The sequence below is a fragment of the Chrysochloris asiatica genome, unplaced genomic scaffold, assembly GCF_000296735.1.
Source record: "Chrysochloris asiatica unplaced genomic scaffold, ChrAsi1.0 scaffold00061, whole genome shotgun sequence".
In the NCBI taxonomy this organism is placed as follows: domain Eukaryota; kingdom Metazoa; phylum Chordata; class Mammalia; order Afrosoricida; family Chrysochloridae; genus Chrysochloris; species Chrysochloris asiatica.
The window spans coordinates 2,895,601-2,914,860 of NW_006408579.1; the positions used below are offsets into that span (position 1 = coordinate 2,895,601).

A 19,260-nucleotide genomic window follows, 5' to 3' on the forward strand; every position below is an offset into this window, starting at 1 on the left:
ATTTGAGTTATGGTGTTGGAGGAGAATATTGAAAGTGCCATGGAATGTCAAAAGAACAACAGATATGTGTTGGAAGAAGTGCAGCCAGAGTGCTGCTTGTAAGCCAGGATGGCCAGGCTTCGTCTCATACTTTGGACATATTGTCAGAAGGGACCAATCACTGGAGAGGGATATCATGTTTGGTAAGGTAGAGGGTCAGAGAAAAAAAGGAACACCACCAATGAGATGGATGGGCAAAGTGGCAGCATCGATGGACTCAAGCTTGGCAACAGTAGTGAGGTTGGCCCAGGATAAGACAGTGTTTCATTCTGTTGTGCGTTGGGTCACTATGAGTCGGTACCAACTGGATGTCACCTAACAACAACAACAACATGTCCTTGTCTGAATCTGGCTTGACCCTATAGAAAATTGAATTGGTATTTGTTTTTTCTGTGTTTATTTTCAATATCAACCAGCATAAATAAAACTATGAAAACAATGGGCTCAAACCTAACAATTGTGAGGATGGTGCAAGACTGGACAATGTTTCATTCTGTTGTGCTCAGGGTCACTGTGAGTTAAAACCAACCTTATGGCACCAAACAACAACAGCAACAAAGTTTATGGAAGTAGATTGCCAGGTCCTTCTCCCTCTAAGCCAATCTTAATGCTAGCAGCTGAGCACTTAGTGGTACCAGCATCCCATTGCTATCAAGTCTATTCTGGCTCCTAACAACCCTCTGTGACAGAAAGGAACTACCCCACAAGGTATCCAAGTTGCACTGTAATCTTTATGGAAACAGACTGCCGTATCTTTCTTGCATGGAATGTTTGGTAGGCCTGGAGCACCGTAGTTTTGTGCAAAAGTACCTTTCTTAAAAACAAACAAAACTATATATATATATAAAATTACTGATCACCGGGATGTATGGGATAAGAGGAAGGGAGGGAGGGAGGGAGGGAGGAGAAGATAGAGCACAAGGTAGGGAATAGACACAGGAAAACTTGGGTGCTGGGGTGCAGGGGTGGGCAACACACAAGAAGGGGGAAGGGAATGGGAAAACAGTTAGGCAGGTTAGCATGGGCTAAGTGAGACAGAGGTAACTGAAGATGTATCCACAACCTTAGAGCAACAGGTTTCAGGATACAGGGATTGAGGCATGGTTTGAAAGGGTAAAAGACGGGAATAATGTTAAGATGCTTGGCTGTCTTTTGAATCTTGGTTTCCCTTGCCTACCATTGTTAAATAGACACTTGAGGGGGGGAAAGGGGTGAAAGGAATAGCCAGAAACATCATAATAGAAATCTTGTAAGCCAGTCTTCAGCCTTCAACAGATTGGAATACCTTAAAGGGGGCTAAAAATTGCCCAGTGAAAGACACCTCCTGTGGAGCTTGTGCATTGCATAAGACCATAGGTGGAAACCAGAATCCCATCCAGAATTGTCTGAGGTGGGAAATTTCCACTGGAAAGGACAAGTAGACCAGCCTGGAGCGGCTAGAAGAACATAAAATACTTCATGAAGAAAGACCAACAGGAAAAATCAGAAACATTAATGGCAGTATGATTGATTACTACAAGAAACAAGTAAGCTGTTCACCCAGGAGCCATCAAGGCAAGTGGTCAGGTCCCCTCAGAGCAAACTCCCTTCCAAGACTAAGACTCAAGAGGAATACACAAGCAGGCATATGGTCTGGCTGGTGACCACGTTGGTCACTGATAAGGGGAAGAGGGGGAGAAACAGCAATGAAGTTGGGATCTAAGTTCAACCACATTCAAAAGACTCCTGTGAACCCGGGCAGAGACCTGGATGTTACGGCATGACTTGGGGACTCCTGGGCCCAGGGGCAGTGATGTGGCCACAGAGGACTGGAGCAGAGAGTGAAGCACCCAGCTGATATGAAGTGAGAGGAGATGCACAAGAACACCCATACTTGCAGATAGTACCCATTTGACCTGGCTTTGATGGCTGGATGATCAGGACTCGGCTAAAAGAAGAAAGAAGAGGGAAGAAGGGAAAAAAGAAAGAAAGAGTAACCCACTACAAGTTGATGAACTTTACCTATACATATGGATGTAGTACCTCAAAAAAGGGAACAAATCTTTACAGCAAGGACCACTCCCACCCCCTCAGTACACAGGGTTGACAGGGATGGGAAACTTAGACATTGGCTACCCAAAGTGGGGGTGGGGGGTGGGTGTGTGGCTATAAAGGCAAGAAGTGACTGGCTTACAAGTTTTCAAGAGGGAGCCTAGTTCCAGACAGGGCAGGGGTAGGCAGAACCTCCATTGAATAATTTCCAATCTGTTGGGACCGGGCTGGCGAAAGGAAATGGGGATAAGACTCTTGTGGTACAATAGTGAATAATTGCCATCAGGACTGACTGTGAGGGTCAGAAATGTAGAGGTAGATGTTTTTTGACAAAAGGAGGGAGTCATTGATTTTGCAGCCCAGGAGCAGAGGTCCCTGGGATCCTCAGGTGAGAAGAGTGGAGAGCAGGACCCTACCCAGAGAGGCAGTGATGGCCAGGGATGGAGACAGAGATAATGATGAGGAGAGATGGAGTGGCTGGGAACAATGGGAGAGGGGCTGTGCTCTGGAGGCCAGAGGGCAGGCCTGTGGGGTGTATCCTTTGGTTATTTGATGAAGCATGGAGGGGATTGTGATCATTACAAGGAAACGAAATGCGATAGGATGACTGTAAAACTGATGTTTTCCCATGTAAACCCACATAATTTACAATAAAAATTTATTACTAAAAAAAAAGTACCTTTCTTTCCAGCTTCTAGAATTAGTTTACATCAAGGTGCTGATGGCAAAGACTGTTTAATGTATGCGTCTCCAAAATACCTTGGAGTCCTGGTGTAGTATAACCACTGGACTGCAGGGTTGGTTTTAACCACAGGGTCAGTGGTTCAAACTCATCAGCGGCTCCTCAGAAACACTATATGGGTCATTATGAGTCAGAACTGACTCAATGGCACTTAGTAACAATAGGAGTTCTGCTGTTGCACTATAGGATAAACATTGGACTGCTAACCTGAAGGTTCATGTTGAAACCTAGCACCAAGTCCTTGGAAACCCTATGCCGAGTCACTATGTGTCAGAACCAACTTGATAGCATTTAACAACAACAAGTGGTCATTGTGAAGTCCTAATGTGTTGCTATAAGATAAGCACTGACCTGCTAACCACAAGATTGGTGGTTAAAATACACCAGCCGCTCCTTGGAAATCCTGTTCAGGATCACGATGAGTTGGAACTGACTCAGTGGCACTGAACAACAATAACATAGTAATTTTCAAATTTTTTTGCTAGAGAAATTGGAAAACTATGTATTTCATTGCTTGTTTGTATGTTAGTATCTATAATTTTGTACTAAATTATTACAAAAATATAACTTCAACACATTATAATGTTTAATTTAAAAATAAAAGTTATACCACTCTTGGAGTCCTATAGGATCAGCACTGGACTGCAAACCACAAGATCAGCAGTTCAAATCTACCAGCTGCTTCTCAGAAACCCTGTGCAGGGTCGCTATGAGTTGGATCCAACTCAATGGCACATAACAACAACAACAACAACACTCTTAAATATATTGAATAGAATCTAAATTGTACTGCAATGTGATATCAACCATTCTTTCGAAAAATACAAATAAACTCTTCTTTGATGGACGTTTTCTGCTTTAATTTCATTTCACAGACCCTGGAGTATTTTATCCTAATGTAATGTATTTTATGACTTAAAATCATTATTTTAAAATTTCCCTTACTCCTCTGTTATAAAAATGTTTGTAAATTGAAATTTGCTATGAGTGATAAAAATTTTCTCAATTATATTACTATTAGCTATAATTAATATTTGATTGATCAAAATAACATAAATATATTATCTTTTCATAAGTAATTATTAGAAGTAGAACGTAAAACTCCACTGGAAATGCATCTTTTAATGAGATGGATGAACATTACTGCTGGAATGAATATGGGTTAAGCATCAAATTCTATTTCTATTTTACATTTTTATACATGTAAGTATGAATAATCTTTTTCACAAAGAGATTTGGAAATGAAAGATGTTTTGTTATAGCAATGCATGCAACTCTTTGATCACCTTCCAAGTGATACTCCAAAAATCACATAGTAATCTATCATCAACAAATATTTCATAATAGCTAGTGACCAGGAGGCAGACTTGCAGAATGTGCCCTTTAAAGGTGTAAATTATTATATATGCCTGAGTGTTTTTTGCTTTTTAAAAAAAGCTAAAGTGAATAGAGAGAAATACTGTTAACTGATGGTACATGGAGGGGATTATAATCACTGTAATGTAACAAGATGTATGATTTATTGAATGTAAAACAATAATCTGCCCTGTAAACATTCATTCAATCCACAATAAAAAACCTTCATATATATATATATTTCATTTCATTACAAGTAACAGTTGGAAAGCATTTGACTTACAATAGGATCTGTACATAGAAGAATCATATGTTTTCTCAATCTTGACAAAATAATACCAAAAGGATTTTATCAAGACTTATCAAATTACTGTTAGTTGTATTGATTATTCCTCATTCACTTAGAGGCAATTTTTTATGGAGCTAAAATTAGAGAAGACTGGGGTAAAATTTACCACATAAAGTTGAAATTGGACATTTTAAGATTTTCCCATTTTTGTGAACAAAGATCATTATATTCTTGTCTTAAAAGATATCCCAATGTGCCTTTAAAGAGCATGGCATATGAATAGAAAGAAACAGAACTTTAGAATGTTTTGTATGTTTGTATAGAGAAATTAGTGAATCATTTAATGAAAATATTAAGGTTTATATGCATTTGGGAAAATTAGAAGAATCTATAACATCTGAGAAGGAAGACAATTTGAACTAAATGAAGTTGGCTTTCAAAAGTTCTGAGCATTTTAGAACATTTGCCTTATTCCTGTACACAGATAGATGTTTCGCTCTTAAGAAGGTTATGTATGGACGTTAGTAGCAAGAATAAAAGAAAGTATTAGGCCTGGAGCCCTGGTGTGTGGAGCTGTGGGTTAATGAGGCTGATTGCAAAGGCGTTTGAACTGGAAGGTTGGCGGTTCAAGCTCACCAGCTGCTCCTTGGAAACCCTATACAGGGTCGCTATGGGTTGGAATTGACTTGACGGCACTTAACTACAAAACAAACAACAAAGAATGGGCATTTAAAGTGTAGATCAATTACTTTTTGTTAAGTGCACTATTTACAGATGATTCCACCACACATCCCCATTATATTAATCTAAATTTAATCATATGCACAACTCTTATCATTGTTGTTAAATACCATCGCATCAGTTCCAACTCATAGCCATCCTGTATAGGGTTTCCAAGAAGTCGGAGTGGCTGGTGAGTTGAATCGCCGACCTTGAGGTTAGCAGCCCAGTCTTATCCTACAGCGCCATATCAGGACTCTATATACACAGTGTTGTTGTTAAGTGCCGTCGAGTTGGTTCCAACTCATAGTGACCACATATAGGGTTTCTAAGGGTTTAAGGTTATGAGCTTAAACTGCCAGTTTTTCAGTTCAAACTGACTTTGCAGTCCAGCGCATTAACCCACAGTGCCATACCAGGACTCCATATACACACTTGTTGTTGTTGTCATTAAGTGCCACTGAATCAGTTCCAACTCATAGTGACCCTGCACAGGGTTTCTAAGGAGTAGTTGGTGGGTTTGAACTGCTGACCTTGTAGTTCACAGTCCAGTTTTGATCCACAGCGCCACACCAGAAGTGAATTAATGAGCAAACAATTGGTTAAATGGTGACAGAAGCCAGAACCTTGGGTCCAAGTCAGTAATGAATGTGAATTGGTGGCATCCAAGACCCCCAACAAAATGGATTGGCCAAGTGGCAGCATCGATGGACTCAAGCGTGGCAACAGTAGTGAGGTTGGCCCAGAATCGGGCAGTGTTTCGTTCTGCTGTGCATAATGTCGCTATGAGTTGGCACCAATTCGATGGCACCTAACAACAACAAATAATCCACTAGCAAAAATCAGTGAAAAGATTTCTCTTAAAATCTAAATAAATATTCAAGAATATAAAAAACAAGAACTTACCTCTTAATATATATATATATATTCTTTTAACTTGAAAGTGTAATATTGATCTTCTTGCAAGTATTCAAAATACGTATCTGAGAGAGGAAGCAGAGAGCACTCATCAAGTTCTTTCTCAAAATACAAAATTATGAAAATATAAAGGGTTAACTCATGGCATGTGTTACAAACCTTGATGATTCTAAATCTAAGATAAGCAGAGAAGTCACTCATTGAGCCCTGCCAAGAACTTGTTTCTGGAATGAACTAAAGTAATACTTGTTGTCTTCAGTGTTTGTCACCCACACTGCCTTTGTCCTCTTTCCTGGACTCTTATCTTTAGCAAGTAAAATTTTGCTCATGATAATTCAATAACGGTTGCAACAGTACATTAACAGGGAGCTGCCAGAGGTTCAAACCAGATTCAGACAAGGATGTGAAACAAGGGATATCATTGCTGATGTCAGATGGATCTTGGCTGAAAGCAGAGAATACCAGAAAGATGCTAACTTGTGCTTTATTGACTATGCAGAGGCTTTAGACTTTGGGGATCATGACAAATTATGAACAACATTACAAAGAGTGAGTATTCGAGAGCATTTAATTGTGCTCATGAGGATATGTACATAGAACCAAAGGCAGTCATTCAAGTAGAACAAGGGGACACTGAATGGTTTAAAATTAGGAAAGATGTGTGGCAGGGTTGTATTCTTTCACCATACTTATTCAATCTGTATGCTGAGCAAATAATCCAGAAAGTAGAGTTATATGAAGAATAATGTGGCATCAGGATTGAATAATGACTCATTAACAACCTATGATATGCAGATGATACAACCTTACTGAAAGTGAAGAGGACTTAAAATACTTACTTATGAAGATTTAAAACCACAGCCTTCAGTATGGGTTGCACCTCAATGTAGAGAAAACAAAACTCATCATGATAAACACTGAAGTTGTCAAAGACTTTATTTGCCTGGATCTACCATCAACACTTAAGAAAGCAGCAGTCAGGAAATCAAATGACGTATTACATTAGGCAAATATTCTGCACAAGACCTCTTTGAAGTGTTTAACCAAAGATCTCAGTTTGAGGAATAAGGTGTGCCTGACCCAAGACATGGCATTTTCAATAGACTCTTATGCATGTGAAAGTTGGACAAAGAATAAGGAAAACAAAAGAAGAATTGATGTGTTTGGGTTATGGTGTTGGGGAAGAATGTTAAAAGTACCATGAACTGCCTGAAGAGGAAAAAATCTGTGTTGAAAGAAATACAGCCAGAATTCTCCTTAAAAGCCAGGATGACCAGACTTCTCTCATACTTCAGACATATTATCAGGAGGGACCAGTCCCTGGAGAAAGACATCATGCTTGGTAAAACAGAGGGTCAGCCAAAAAAAAAAAAAGACCCCCAATGAAATGGATTGGCAGTGGCAGCAGCAATGGGCTGACATGTAGCAAATGAGAGGTTATGTTCTGTTGTGCATAATGTTGTCATTGTTGTTGTCAGGTGCCATCGAGTCAGAACCGACTCATAGTGACCCCATGCACAGCAGAACAAAACAATGTTGGATCCTGGGCCAACCCCACAACCGCTGCCAAACTTGACGCCATCAATGATGCCACATGGCCGATCCATCTAGTTGGAGGTCTTCCTCTTTTTCTATGACCCTCCATCTTACCCAGCATGACATCCTTCTCCAGCAACTGTTCCCTCCTGACAATATGTCCAAAGTATGAGAGACAAAGCTTAGCCATCCTGGCCTCCAAGGAGCACTCTAGCTGCACTTCTTCCAAAACAGATCTATTGGCTCTTTTGGCAGTCCATGGCACTTTTAGTATTCTCCTCCAACACCACAACTCAAAGGCATCAATTCTTCTATGGTCTTCCTTATTCACTGTCCAGCTTTCGCATCCATATGAGGTTCTTGAAAATACCATGGCTTGGGTGAGGCGCACCTTAGTCCTCAAGCTGACATCTCTGCTCTTCAACACTTAAAAAAATTCCTGTGCAGCAGATTTGCCCAATGCAATACATCGTGTGATCTCTTGACTGCTACTTCCACTAGTGTTGATAGTTGATCCAAGAAGAATGAAATCCTTGACAACTTCAATCTTTTCTCCGTTGATAAGAATGTTCTTTATTGGTCCAGTGGTGAGGATCTTTATTTTTCTGACATTGAGATGCAACCCATGCCGAAGGCTGTGTTCTTTGGTCTTCATCAGTAGATGTTTCAAGTCCTCTTCACTTTCAGCAAGCAAGGTTGTATTATCTGCATATTGCAGGTCACTATGAGTCATAATTGACTCGATGGCATGTAACAACAACATCTTAGGAGAGATGGTGGCTTTGACCATAGACAGGAAGTAGAAGAGGTACAGTTCATTTATAAACACTGCCATCACTCCTGCCACCCCAGTCTACATCTGTTCTTAAAGCAATGTCAGGAAGGGCACAAAACCCTGTCTTGGGCTTGTTGTTGTTGTTGTTGTAAAGTGCCATCGAGTCGATGCTGACTCATAGCCCTGTATAGGATTTCCGAGGACCAGTTGATTTGATCTGCCGACTTTGTGATTTGCAGTCACCAGTGCACATCATACAGCACCACACCAGGAATCCTACCTTGGGCTTGTTTTTTAATTTAAGCAGGCAACCTTGATCAAAGCACTTTTGTTTCAAATTGTCCCTTTAATTGACAGCCTGAAGCTTTTTTTACTTTCCAGAACATTGCACCATTGTAAGATTAGCAAGCCTTTCTTTTTAAGCTAGGAGGAACTCAAGGCTCTACTCACAGCAGGTAAGCTTTAGAAGTCGGTACATAAAGAAACAGAAGCTTTGGAAATTGATTCTTTTAAAACTGTAAGTGCCCTTTGAAAATCTTCTAATGATTTAGCCCAAGTAAATGCATCTTCTGATAGGGAAACGTGGGCATTATACAATGCTGGTTAGAACGATTCTTCAGTAGTAGAATCATAGAAGCTGCATCTCACTCACTGGGAGATAAGGCGTGTCTCAAATGTATGCAATGATTCTATGAGGCACCACTAGCTCAGCCTTGGGACATACTCCCTCTGGTGAGCAGCCCTGGTCTGTGTCTGAAACACCACAAATCTAAGCAGAGCATGAAGGAAAAACCCCTATCCCTTCCTCTCTTTCATTCCTCCCTGCCTGTGATACCTGCAGGCTTGTCCTCCTTCCCTACAAGCTTCTAATGTGAAGAACTCGCAGTGCCTTTGTTGACACTGATGGAGAGTAGCTTCAACTATGATCTTTGCCAGGAAAGTTTGCTTTCTAACAGCTGTAAGCCAATATTGCAGACATTTCTATAACATAGTCACAATGTTTGCCACATTCATATACCACATCCATTCTTATTTTTCCCCTTCTGAGTAAACTCTCCTTTCTACTTCTACAAATTTGTTTTTAAAAGAAAATTATTGTGTGGCTATCACATTGAGTATTCCTGCAATCAGACCAGGGTTCCCCAGAAAGCAGAGACAGAAAAAAATCCTAAATGAAATCGTTTGTTTGAAAATGTGAATCTGGGGTACAGGGAAGTGATCGTGAAACAGGAAAAGGGAAAACGGCAACTGGTACTTGATCCCATTGGACCTTTTTATCTTTTGAGGATGTAAGGAAGGGGAGTGAAGAGACTCATATCTCTCCCCTTGGTCCAGGGTGGCCCCATGGCCATTGGCTTCCCTACATGCCCAGGCTACACATGCTTCCAAGCTTCCAAGTAGATCCCAAGGCCACCGGAAAGCCCTGGAGCCGCAGACACATAGGCAAGGTGCTGCCAGACTAGACCTGTGTAAACTGGTCAACTGGTCCAGCTTGGGTCAGTGCTAGCCCATGGGATGCTCCAGAATTATCCCACACAGGAGGGGCACAGGGATGGTTGGTGTGAAATGTGGGCGGTAGAGGATGAAAGGATTTATTGCAGTGACCTGTGGGTATGTGATGGAGATTATGGATTGGAGGGACTACAATGTTCCCAATCTCAACCCTTGGTTCTATCCTGTGTTCACCTTGTTCCAGGCCAACATGGTTAAAGTGACTGGGATGCATGTCCAACATGCTGCCAGGAGCCCATCCAGTGAAGGCAGGGAAGAATGGGGAATGCAGCTAAGGTTTGTCTTTGTGAGCTGAGTACTCTCCCCAAAGTGTCCACTCCCTGTGAGATCTAAGGCCTGCCCCTGCAGCGGCAGGACAATGACTAAGGAGAGTATTCCTGGTGCTAAAATGAAACAAAACCAGTACAGAAACAGCCAGCCAGAAATATAAAGTTCATATATTACCTTCCAGAGGAGCACAGTGGCTCTGTAGGATAAGCACTGGACTGTGAACCACAACAAGTTCAGTAGTTCGAGCCTACCAGATACTTCTCAGGAGAAAAATGAGGCTTTCTGCTCCCACAAAGATTTATAGCCTCAGAAACCCTATATAGGGTCGCTATAGGTTGGAATCAACTCAACGGCACTAAACAACCGCCCTCTCCCCACCCCTCCAACACAGCCAACTGTCCTACTCCTCCCATTTTTGAGGTAATTTCTGCCCTTTCCTCAAGACTGCCCAAATAAGTCACCATTTCCTGTTCATGCATGATAATGAAGGAGGAGACTTGTAGTTGCTGCAGGCAACCCCACACCCTCTAAGGAGGTGGCTGAAGAAAGGAGCAGGCAGATGGAGCTTCTTCAAATCACACATTGCACCAAAGCTCCCCTGCTTTGATTGAATGTATTTCTAGGTGACCAAGACTCAGATCCTCTGTCAAATAAAAAAGGAAGTTCAGAGGGGAAACGCCACCTCTATGACATTTTAGTCCCTGAAAATCTGAGTGGCCTGCCATTATTTTGAAGACAGCAAGAAAGGAACATCGCAGAAGTGAGGCTTGCTTCACCCTTTAATTTTTTACCACAAAAGAAAAAGAGAACTTTTTCATCAGCAAGAACAGTAAGTACATTTACTATTATCTTAATATCATATAATTTAGTCTAACTTGTTACTAACAACCTGACTGTTTTTTTAAGTAAACACACCCTCACTAGTACCTCTGAGATGAAGGGTGTTGTAGTTGTTGTTCGTTGCCATAGAGTTGGGCCTTACTTGTGGGAGCCCATTGCACAGTGGATTTAACCATTGTGGTCCATAGGGTTTCAGTGGTTGGTTTTACAAAAGTAGATCACTAGGCTTTGTCCCTAGCCTGGACGCTTCACTGAAAGCTGTTCAGCATCACAGCAACACAGATAAATGGTGCCTGAACATGAGGTATATTGACTATGGGGAATTAAACTTGAATCTCCTGCACAGCAGATGACAGTTCTACCACTAAGCTAGCCATTAGCCCTCTCTGAGACACATACTTGCTCCAAAAGGAGTTTTGCCAGGATGTCTTATTTCCAGGGAGGCTGCAGTCTCCCAAAAACATTTGGAGAATCACTATCAAAGTTGTAGCCCATTCTTTTAAATTTCCTGGATGGTGCCAAATACTAATTTTGTAGACTGAATTTGAGTTGGTTTAGCCACTAAAATTCTGGTGAGTAAGTGTGTTCAGAGTCCTGGTGTGGTTTTGTGGGTTAATGCGCTGGACTGCAATGTCGGTTTGAATAGCAAGGTCAGCAGTTCAAGCTCACCAGCTGCTCCTTGGAAATGCAGGGTCACTATGGGTCGGAACCAACTCAAAGGCACTTAACAATAACAAGAAGTGTATTCAAGCCATTCTTGCTTAAAATGGAATGTAACTAATTAAATAATCTGGTGTGACTAGACAAACTCTGGAGGACAGGGAGGGGATTCCCCAAGATAAGCTCCAAACACTTTCTGGACAGTACCATGGGGTTAGGTCTGTAGTAGCCTCCGGAGAGAACCATTTTAGAGTAAGCCTTCATTTCCTTCCTAAATTAGTATATATTTACTTAAAAAAAAAAAAAAATTCTGCTTCTTCAAATTATAGTACATAAAAATAAAATGAAGAAGTAATTTTTCAGAGTGTGCCTTTTTCTCTCGCCTTTCACGGATAGACTTTTTCTGTTGATTGCGAGTGTCTATGTTTAAGACATTGCATTCTGTTTAAGAATGGAGATACTTGACTTTCTTTGTTAACATGTTAAGAAGGAAGTTGTATCCTTACTCAAACCCTGCCTTGTACAGAATATGCCCTCCCTGGGTGCTCTGTTTTTCAGTATGTTCTAAAGAGGATCTGAACTCTCCTGAGTTGGCTAACTGAACCTTATAGTTCTCTGTATTTTCAACAAAGTCTTAGTAACACCTCTTGAATGAAAGACCACAGGATAGAACCATCTCGCGACATAGTTCAGTCCACTTTTGCTTTACATTCAGTTCATGATCATTTCCTGGTTTGAAATTCTCTCAGGTTAAACAATCACCAGATTATTTCTCCTGCTCACTTCAGCCAGACAACCGGGAGGTTTGTATCCCATAGTGGACAGATCTTCCTACCTGGGTGACTTTTATAAGTACATCTTTTCCGGTTTTAAGATTATTAAAATAAGTTCACAAATTTTTATAAGCAGGGGGTTGGAAACACAGATAGACTAACCACTAGCCATTACATTTTGCAAACTTCACTGGAGAACCTTTGATAGCGGGTGATTGAATTGTCTTCCACCCTTGCCTGAGTGGGAGGCCTAGTAGGTGTCCAGCTCTTACTTGGTTCTAAATGATCTGCTTTCTTTTCCTTCCTAAGCATCTGAAACAATGTGGGGAACATCACCACCCCAGGGGCCACACTTCAAGCTTTTTCAGCTCTTAGTGTTGACTGGTCTTTTCTACTACTGCTCAGGTAAGAAACTTTCAGGAATTCACCTGAACACACTGTTAAGGGGTTAAGAGAAAGGAGATGGTGCTACCTTCTTCTATCACCCTATGAGCAATCTTCAAAGCACTTCCTGTCCATCTTATGGATGAGAAAACTAAGGCCCAGAGAGGTTAAGGTGCCTGTCCACGATTGCACAGCAATTAGTGGCCATGTTAGCCAAATAACTTAGATCTTATGAACAGGGCAGGCCAGTATTATTTGTAACAAACCCATAAAGCAGATGCAAAAGTCATCTTAGAGTTGTGTTTGCATTTATATTTGTGATGTACTAAGGAGCCTTACCAACTGCTCCTTGGAAACCCTATACAAGGTCGCTATGAGTCGGAATCGACTTGACGGCATTTAGCAACAATAACAACAAGGTGTATTGGTGGCACTGTGGGTTATGCATTAGGCTACTAACTACAGGGTTTGCAGTTCAGCAGGAGAAAAATGTCTACTCCTATAAAGATTCACAGTTTCTGAAACTTTACATAGAGTTGCTATGAATCAGAATCAACTTGAAGGCAGTGAGTTGTTTTTGTTTTTTAAAGGGTGTTGGTAGCACTGTGGCTAAGTGCTCAGCTGATAACTGAAAGGTCAGTGGTTCAAACCCACCAGGAGGATGATGTATCCATATGCTTCTGTAAAGATTGATAGCCTTGGAACTGTGGGGCAGTTCTAGTGTGTCCCATAATGTCACTATGAGGCACAGCACACAACAACGATGGTGTTGGCCCTAGGCTCTGAGTCTCTTACTGTGTGTTCATGGAACAACTCAGCTAGTGTGTTCTGCCTGTAAAATTGAATTAGTGCTCCACAGCTATGCTATTCTAAATGGAGACTAGCCGTGGAATATAATTTTCTTTTTAGTAGTGCTCCAAAATTTTATTCTAAAAAATTTCAAACCAACAATGAAGTTGAAAGACTAGCACATGAATACCCACAATTAGAAGCACAAATTATTAACATTTGCCACCTGTGTTGTCTGAATACAATTTTCTTAATGTTAAGTTTTTCTCTTTATATTTGTTCTGATATTTTGCATGTTGATAACCTTTATCGACACTAGCATCTGACATTGTATTATCATCTTAGTTATTTTTAAGGAGCATTGGTGTGGCACTGTAGGATAAGCTCTGAACTGCTAACCACAAGGTCAGTAGTCCAAATGGTTTTCTGTTCCTGTAAAGATTTACAGCCTTGAAAACACCATACAGAGTTGCTATGAGTCATAATTAACTCGATGGCAGTGACTTTGGTTTGGTTTGAGATACTTTTAATTTACTACATAGATATTTCAGGTAGGTTGCGCAAATGACATTTTCCCTTCTAGGGGCTTTTTTGTTCCAGCTCTGGTAGTTCTAGAGGTGCCAGATTTAAAGGACTCTCGGGGAGAGTAGAGCACCTTACTGGCAGAATGACATTCTTATTTATTTTGTTGTTGTTAAGAAGATATACAGCAAAACATTCACAACTTCAGCTGTTTCTGCTTGTAGAGTTGAGTAGCATTGATTGCAGGCTTGGAGTTGTGCAACCATGCTCACCCTTCAGTGTGTGTATAAGTCAGCATCGTTGGTTTATTCATTTATCCATTGATTAGGTTGGTGCCATCATTTTGCTATCGTGAATAATGCGAATGTAAATTATGAATGCGCGGACATCTATTCTTGTCACGACTCGTACTTCTCTGGGATAAATATCTAGCAGTTAGGCCACTGGATCATATGACATTTCTATTTCCAGTTTTTAAAGAAAACTCCATGCCATTTTCTATAGTGGTTGTACTATTTTACAGTTCCATAGAATTTTTTCATGGTTGATTTTTTGAAAGTGGTTCACCCGGATTTTTTCTAAGGTATGTCTGAATAGACTCAAACTGCCAACTTTTGAGTTGCAAATGAGCACATTAACTGTTTGCATCAATCAGGGAATCCTCACTGCATTTGGAAAGGTATCTGAAAAAGACACTTCCACTGGGAGGATATACATAAATCACTAACAGCAAAATCTCTGGGTGGTGAGATTATTATTGCTATTGTAAAGTGCCACCGAGTCAATTCTGATTCATAGCAACCCTGTATAGGATTTCCAAGGTGGTCCAACTTTATACCTTTTTGCAGAAGCAGAAAAACCTCATCTTTCTCCCGAAGAGTGACTGATGGGTTTGAACCACTGACCATGTGGCTCGAAGTCCAGTGCTTACCCCGTACAGAGTCACTGTGCTCTCATGGTGAAATTATAAATGACTTTTTATGCTTTTCTATAGTTTTCATTCTCTCTAAAAGTAATGTGTTTTGCAGATGGGGAAAATCTTTGTTTAGAAAGCACACTTACATCCTCAGTGACTTCACCTATGTTACAGCACTGTGTGCATTCTAAAGTGCTGTACCAGCAGTTTTTTTCTTGTTTACATTAGAGGAAGCGGTGGTGCAGCATTCATAGCTCTCTGGCTGCTGCTGAGACTAAACTCACTGAACAGAAACTCATGACCAAGTTGCTGGGTCACACTGAAAACTCTCACCTTTTCAAGGAGCAAACAGTGAAGCACCGACTCCTAGCTGGAAGCTTGGTGGTCTGAGCTCACCTTGAGGTGCCTTGGAAGACAGGTTTGGCAATCTGCTTCTGAGCAATCACAGCCTTGAAAACCCAGTTCTACTCTGTACACAGGAGATCATCATGAATGGCAACTAACAAAAACAATAACTCATCATTTTAGATGAGTTTTATTTTTCCTTTTAAGTTATTCATGTACTTGTATTATTTATCTGTCTCTCCCAATTTTCCTTGCAGTTTTAAAAATAACATAAAATGTACCACTTTGAAGTATACACTTTAGTGGCACTGTAGGATAAGTACTGGATCAAAAGGTCAGTTTGAACTGCAAGGTCAGTGTTTCAAACTCACCAGTTGCTCCTCAGAAAACCTACACAGGTTCACTCTGAGTTGGAATAGACTCAACAGCACATAACAACAGCAACAATATAGTCTAATTACAGAAATTTTTCGTTACCTCAAAAAGAAAACCGCACTCATTAAAAGTCACAGCCCAATCATTCCTGTCTTCCAACCCCTTGTTCTTGGCAGCCGAAAATCTACTTTCTGTCTCTATGAATTTTCCTATTCTGGACATTTTGTATCAGTGGAATTATACAGTATGTGGACTTTTGTATCTAGGTTCTTTCACTTAGCATAATGTTTTCAAGTTTCACCCATGTTGTAGCATGCATCAATACTTCATTCTTTTTTATGGGAGATTGACAATGCACACTGAGTTCTTGAGAGGTGCATGACTTGCCTAGGACTAGTGGTCTCCACACTTGGCAAATAGTGTCCCCTCCTAATGAGCTGTGTTGAAGAGTTGAAGTGACCAGAGTAGCAAAATGGCAAGGCAGTGAGGAAAGGCAGGGCTAAGGGATAACACTGTTGAGACTCCCCAGTGGGCAGTTCACAGACCTCCATATGGAAGGTAAGCAGAATTGCCTTCTCTATCTATCTTGTCTTCACTCCTTCTCCCCTCTCATAGCCTCTGTCCTTTCCTGAGTGCTACTGGGTGGAGGGGGCTAGCAGGCACTCAGTTCAAACCAAATGGCCTCCAGTTACCAGGGTGATGGGTGTGGTTCAACAAATCAGGAGGCTTTACATGAGAGAATAGCTTGTTTAAAAATAGGACCTTAACCTGAAAAGCATTTCACAATTAAGAAAGCATCCCTGTGATAATTATATGGTGAGAGCATGGAAGATCTTATATCCATTTTGCCAAAATAAAACCTGAGATCCAAAGAGGTTAGCCAACTTGTTCAAGGCTGTGATTCTGATATGCAGTGGGTAGAATCAGACCTTGATTCTTAATGTCCATCCATGCATTTCCCAAATGACTGATGATGCTGAACATCTTTTTATGTGCTCACTGGCCATTTATATATCCTCTTTAGTGAACTGTCTATTCAAATCCTTTGCCTATCATGAATATGTACAAACTAACTTGCATTTAACAAGTATTTATTGAGTACCTACTATGGGCTATGGAGCCCTGGTATTACTGGACCTCAAGGTCGGTTTGAACCACAGGGTCAGTGGTTCAAATCCACCAGCCACTCCTTGGTAACCCTAGACAGGATCACTATGAGTCAGAACCTAATCAACGGCACTTAATAACAACAACAATGTGGGCCATATACCATTCTAGACACTGGATAAGTTAATGATGAAAACAGACAAAGCCCCTGATCTTATGGCTCAATAAGTAACAGTCGTTGTTAAGTCTTATCAAACAGGTTCCAACCCATAGCAGCCCTGCATACAGTTTCCAAGGAGCAGCTGGTGGGTTTGAACCACCAACCTCACTGTTCAAACCCACCTTGTGGTCCAATGCTTTATCCCACAGCGCCAACTGGACATATAACTAGATCAGCTGGAGATGAGTGTCATGAAGAGAAATCAATTGGGGTATGGGAATAAGAAGTGGCAGGAAGGATGGGGTCAGGAAGGGAGGTGCTATTTAGGAAGAGTCTAAGAAGGTCTCTCTGACAAGGAGACACTGGGGCATGTGGATATCTGGGAAAGGTGTAGGCACCTACTACGTGCCAGGTGCTCTGTAGGAGCTGTCCATGCATTAGCTCATGTGAATCCTCCCACACACTGTGTTAGGTAGGTGTGGTGACGTTCATTGGAAAATGGTGGAATAATTCAGAAATGTATGGATGTTCTTGGGTGGTTGCTGTGATTGTCGACTGCCGTCAAGTCAACACTAACACATGATGACCTCACATACAACAGAATGAAACATTACGAAGTCTTTTCATGTGGCCACTGTGTATTTTGAGTAGCTTCTGACCTAGGAAGCTCATCTTCCAGCACATATAATGGAAAACATTCTGTTGTTATCCACAGAGTTTCATTGGCTAATTTTCAGAAGGAGATCACCAGGTCTTTCTTCCTGGTATGTTTGAGTCTGGAAGCTCCACTGAATTCTGTTCACTATGAATGACCCTGCTGATATTTGCAATACCAGTGGCATAGGTTCCTGCTTCACAGCAACATGCAAGCCACCACAGTATGGTGAACGACAGAGGTGACTATGCTGAGAGATTTCATGAATCCAACTGCCCCCACTCCAACCCAGAGTCACTAAAGCAAATTAAGCTATTCAAAGACTTTTCAAGTTTTCTCATTACTATCTGGATGTGGTAAAGTCTCTGAGTATGGAAGCTGAGTCCCTGTGGGAATTTCCAAATTGCCCAGAAGATTTTTGGTTCCCCTTTTCAGTCTGGTTCTTTCACAGCACAATCATTTGGTGAGAGGGTCTCAGATAGGAGCTTCAAGACGCCCACAGAATGGTATGTCACTGACCTTTAGAAAGACACCCACACTTCTGCTCAGATAGCTGGACAAAAACTCCTGAGGAATTGACATTGAAACTAGATATCTTAACTTTCAGTTATGATTTCTCTTTTGACATGCCAAAATCAGTAATAAATCCTGGATTCTTTCTGAGTATGAACAAACAGATCTCGGGGTGGGGGAAATGATTATTTGGGACCCAAATAAGTGACCTGTTTTCTGTCATGGTTTTTGTTTGACCCATAGAAAGACCAGAGTGCTATACGAGGAAGATTCAAAAAGTTTGTGGAAAAACTCCATTATCTTTTCATTCCATTTTTTCCATGAACTTTTGAAGCCCCCTAATATATTTAGCAAGGAGCTCTGGTAGCGAAGTGGTTACGAATCGGGCTGCGAACCGCAAGGTCAGCAGGTCGAAAATACCAGCTGTTCCGCGGGAGAAAGATGAGGCTTTCTGCTCCCGTAAAGATTTACAGCCTCGGAAACCCTGTACAGACTCGCTATGAGTCAGAACCGACTCATGGCACATAACAACAACAAGAACAATGTATTTAGCATACCCCTGAGTGAGATGGAAGGGCTCTGAAAGGTCAGAGAAGGGGTAGGAGGAGAAAGAGAAAGAAAAGGAAACGTTTGCAGAAGACCTGCTATGTACTAGGAAGTTTCTCTACTTATAATATCACTAATCAATTTTAATTTCACAATAATCCTGTGGGGGTAGGTAATATACTCATTTTACAGAAGAGGAAGCTGAAATTAATCATGACTGGCCAAGCTGGGACTAGAATCCAAGTGGGAATCTATGGTCCATATTCCTTTTACATATCACTTACCCTTTTGTTGTATCTCTTTTTAAAGGAAATTCAGATCACCTTAAGTATATTTTTAATTTCTTCTTCCTTTAAAGTTATAGCCCCTAAAATAGGGACTGGCAATGTTCAGCACAATTGTCCAAAGGGGTTCCTGAGATCACAGTAAATTCTAAATTGCCTCAGTTGTTGTTGTTGTTAGGTGCCATCAAGTTGGTACTGACTCA

General features: G+C 41.0%; 1 protein-coding gene across 1 annotated transcript in view; it reads left to right on the forward strand.

The window, feature by feature from the left end:
* CD80 (CD80 molecule) overlaps positions 1–19,260 on the forward strand; it is a 69,675-nt gene that overhangs the window by 21,081 nt on the left and 29,334 nt on the right. The window contains exon 3 of the mRNA XM_006864202.1: positions 12,771–12,866. Coding sequence (XP_006864264.1) covers positions 12,771–12,866 — 96 coding nt within the window. The remainder of the gene's footprint in view (positions 1–12,770; positions 12,867–19,260) is intronic.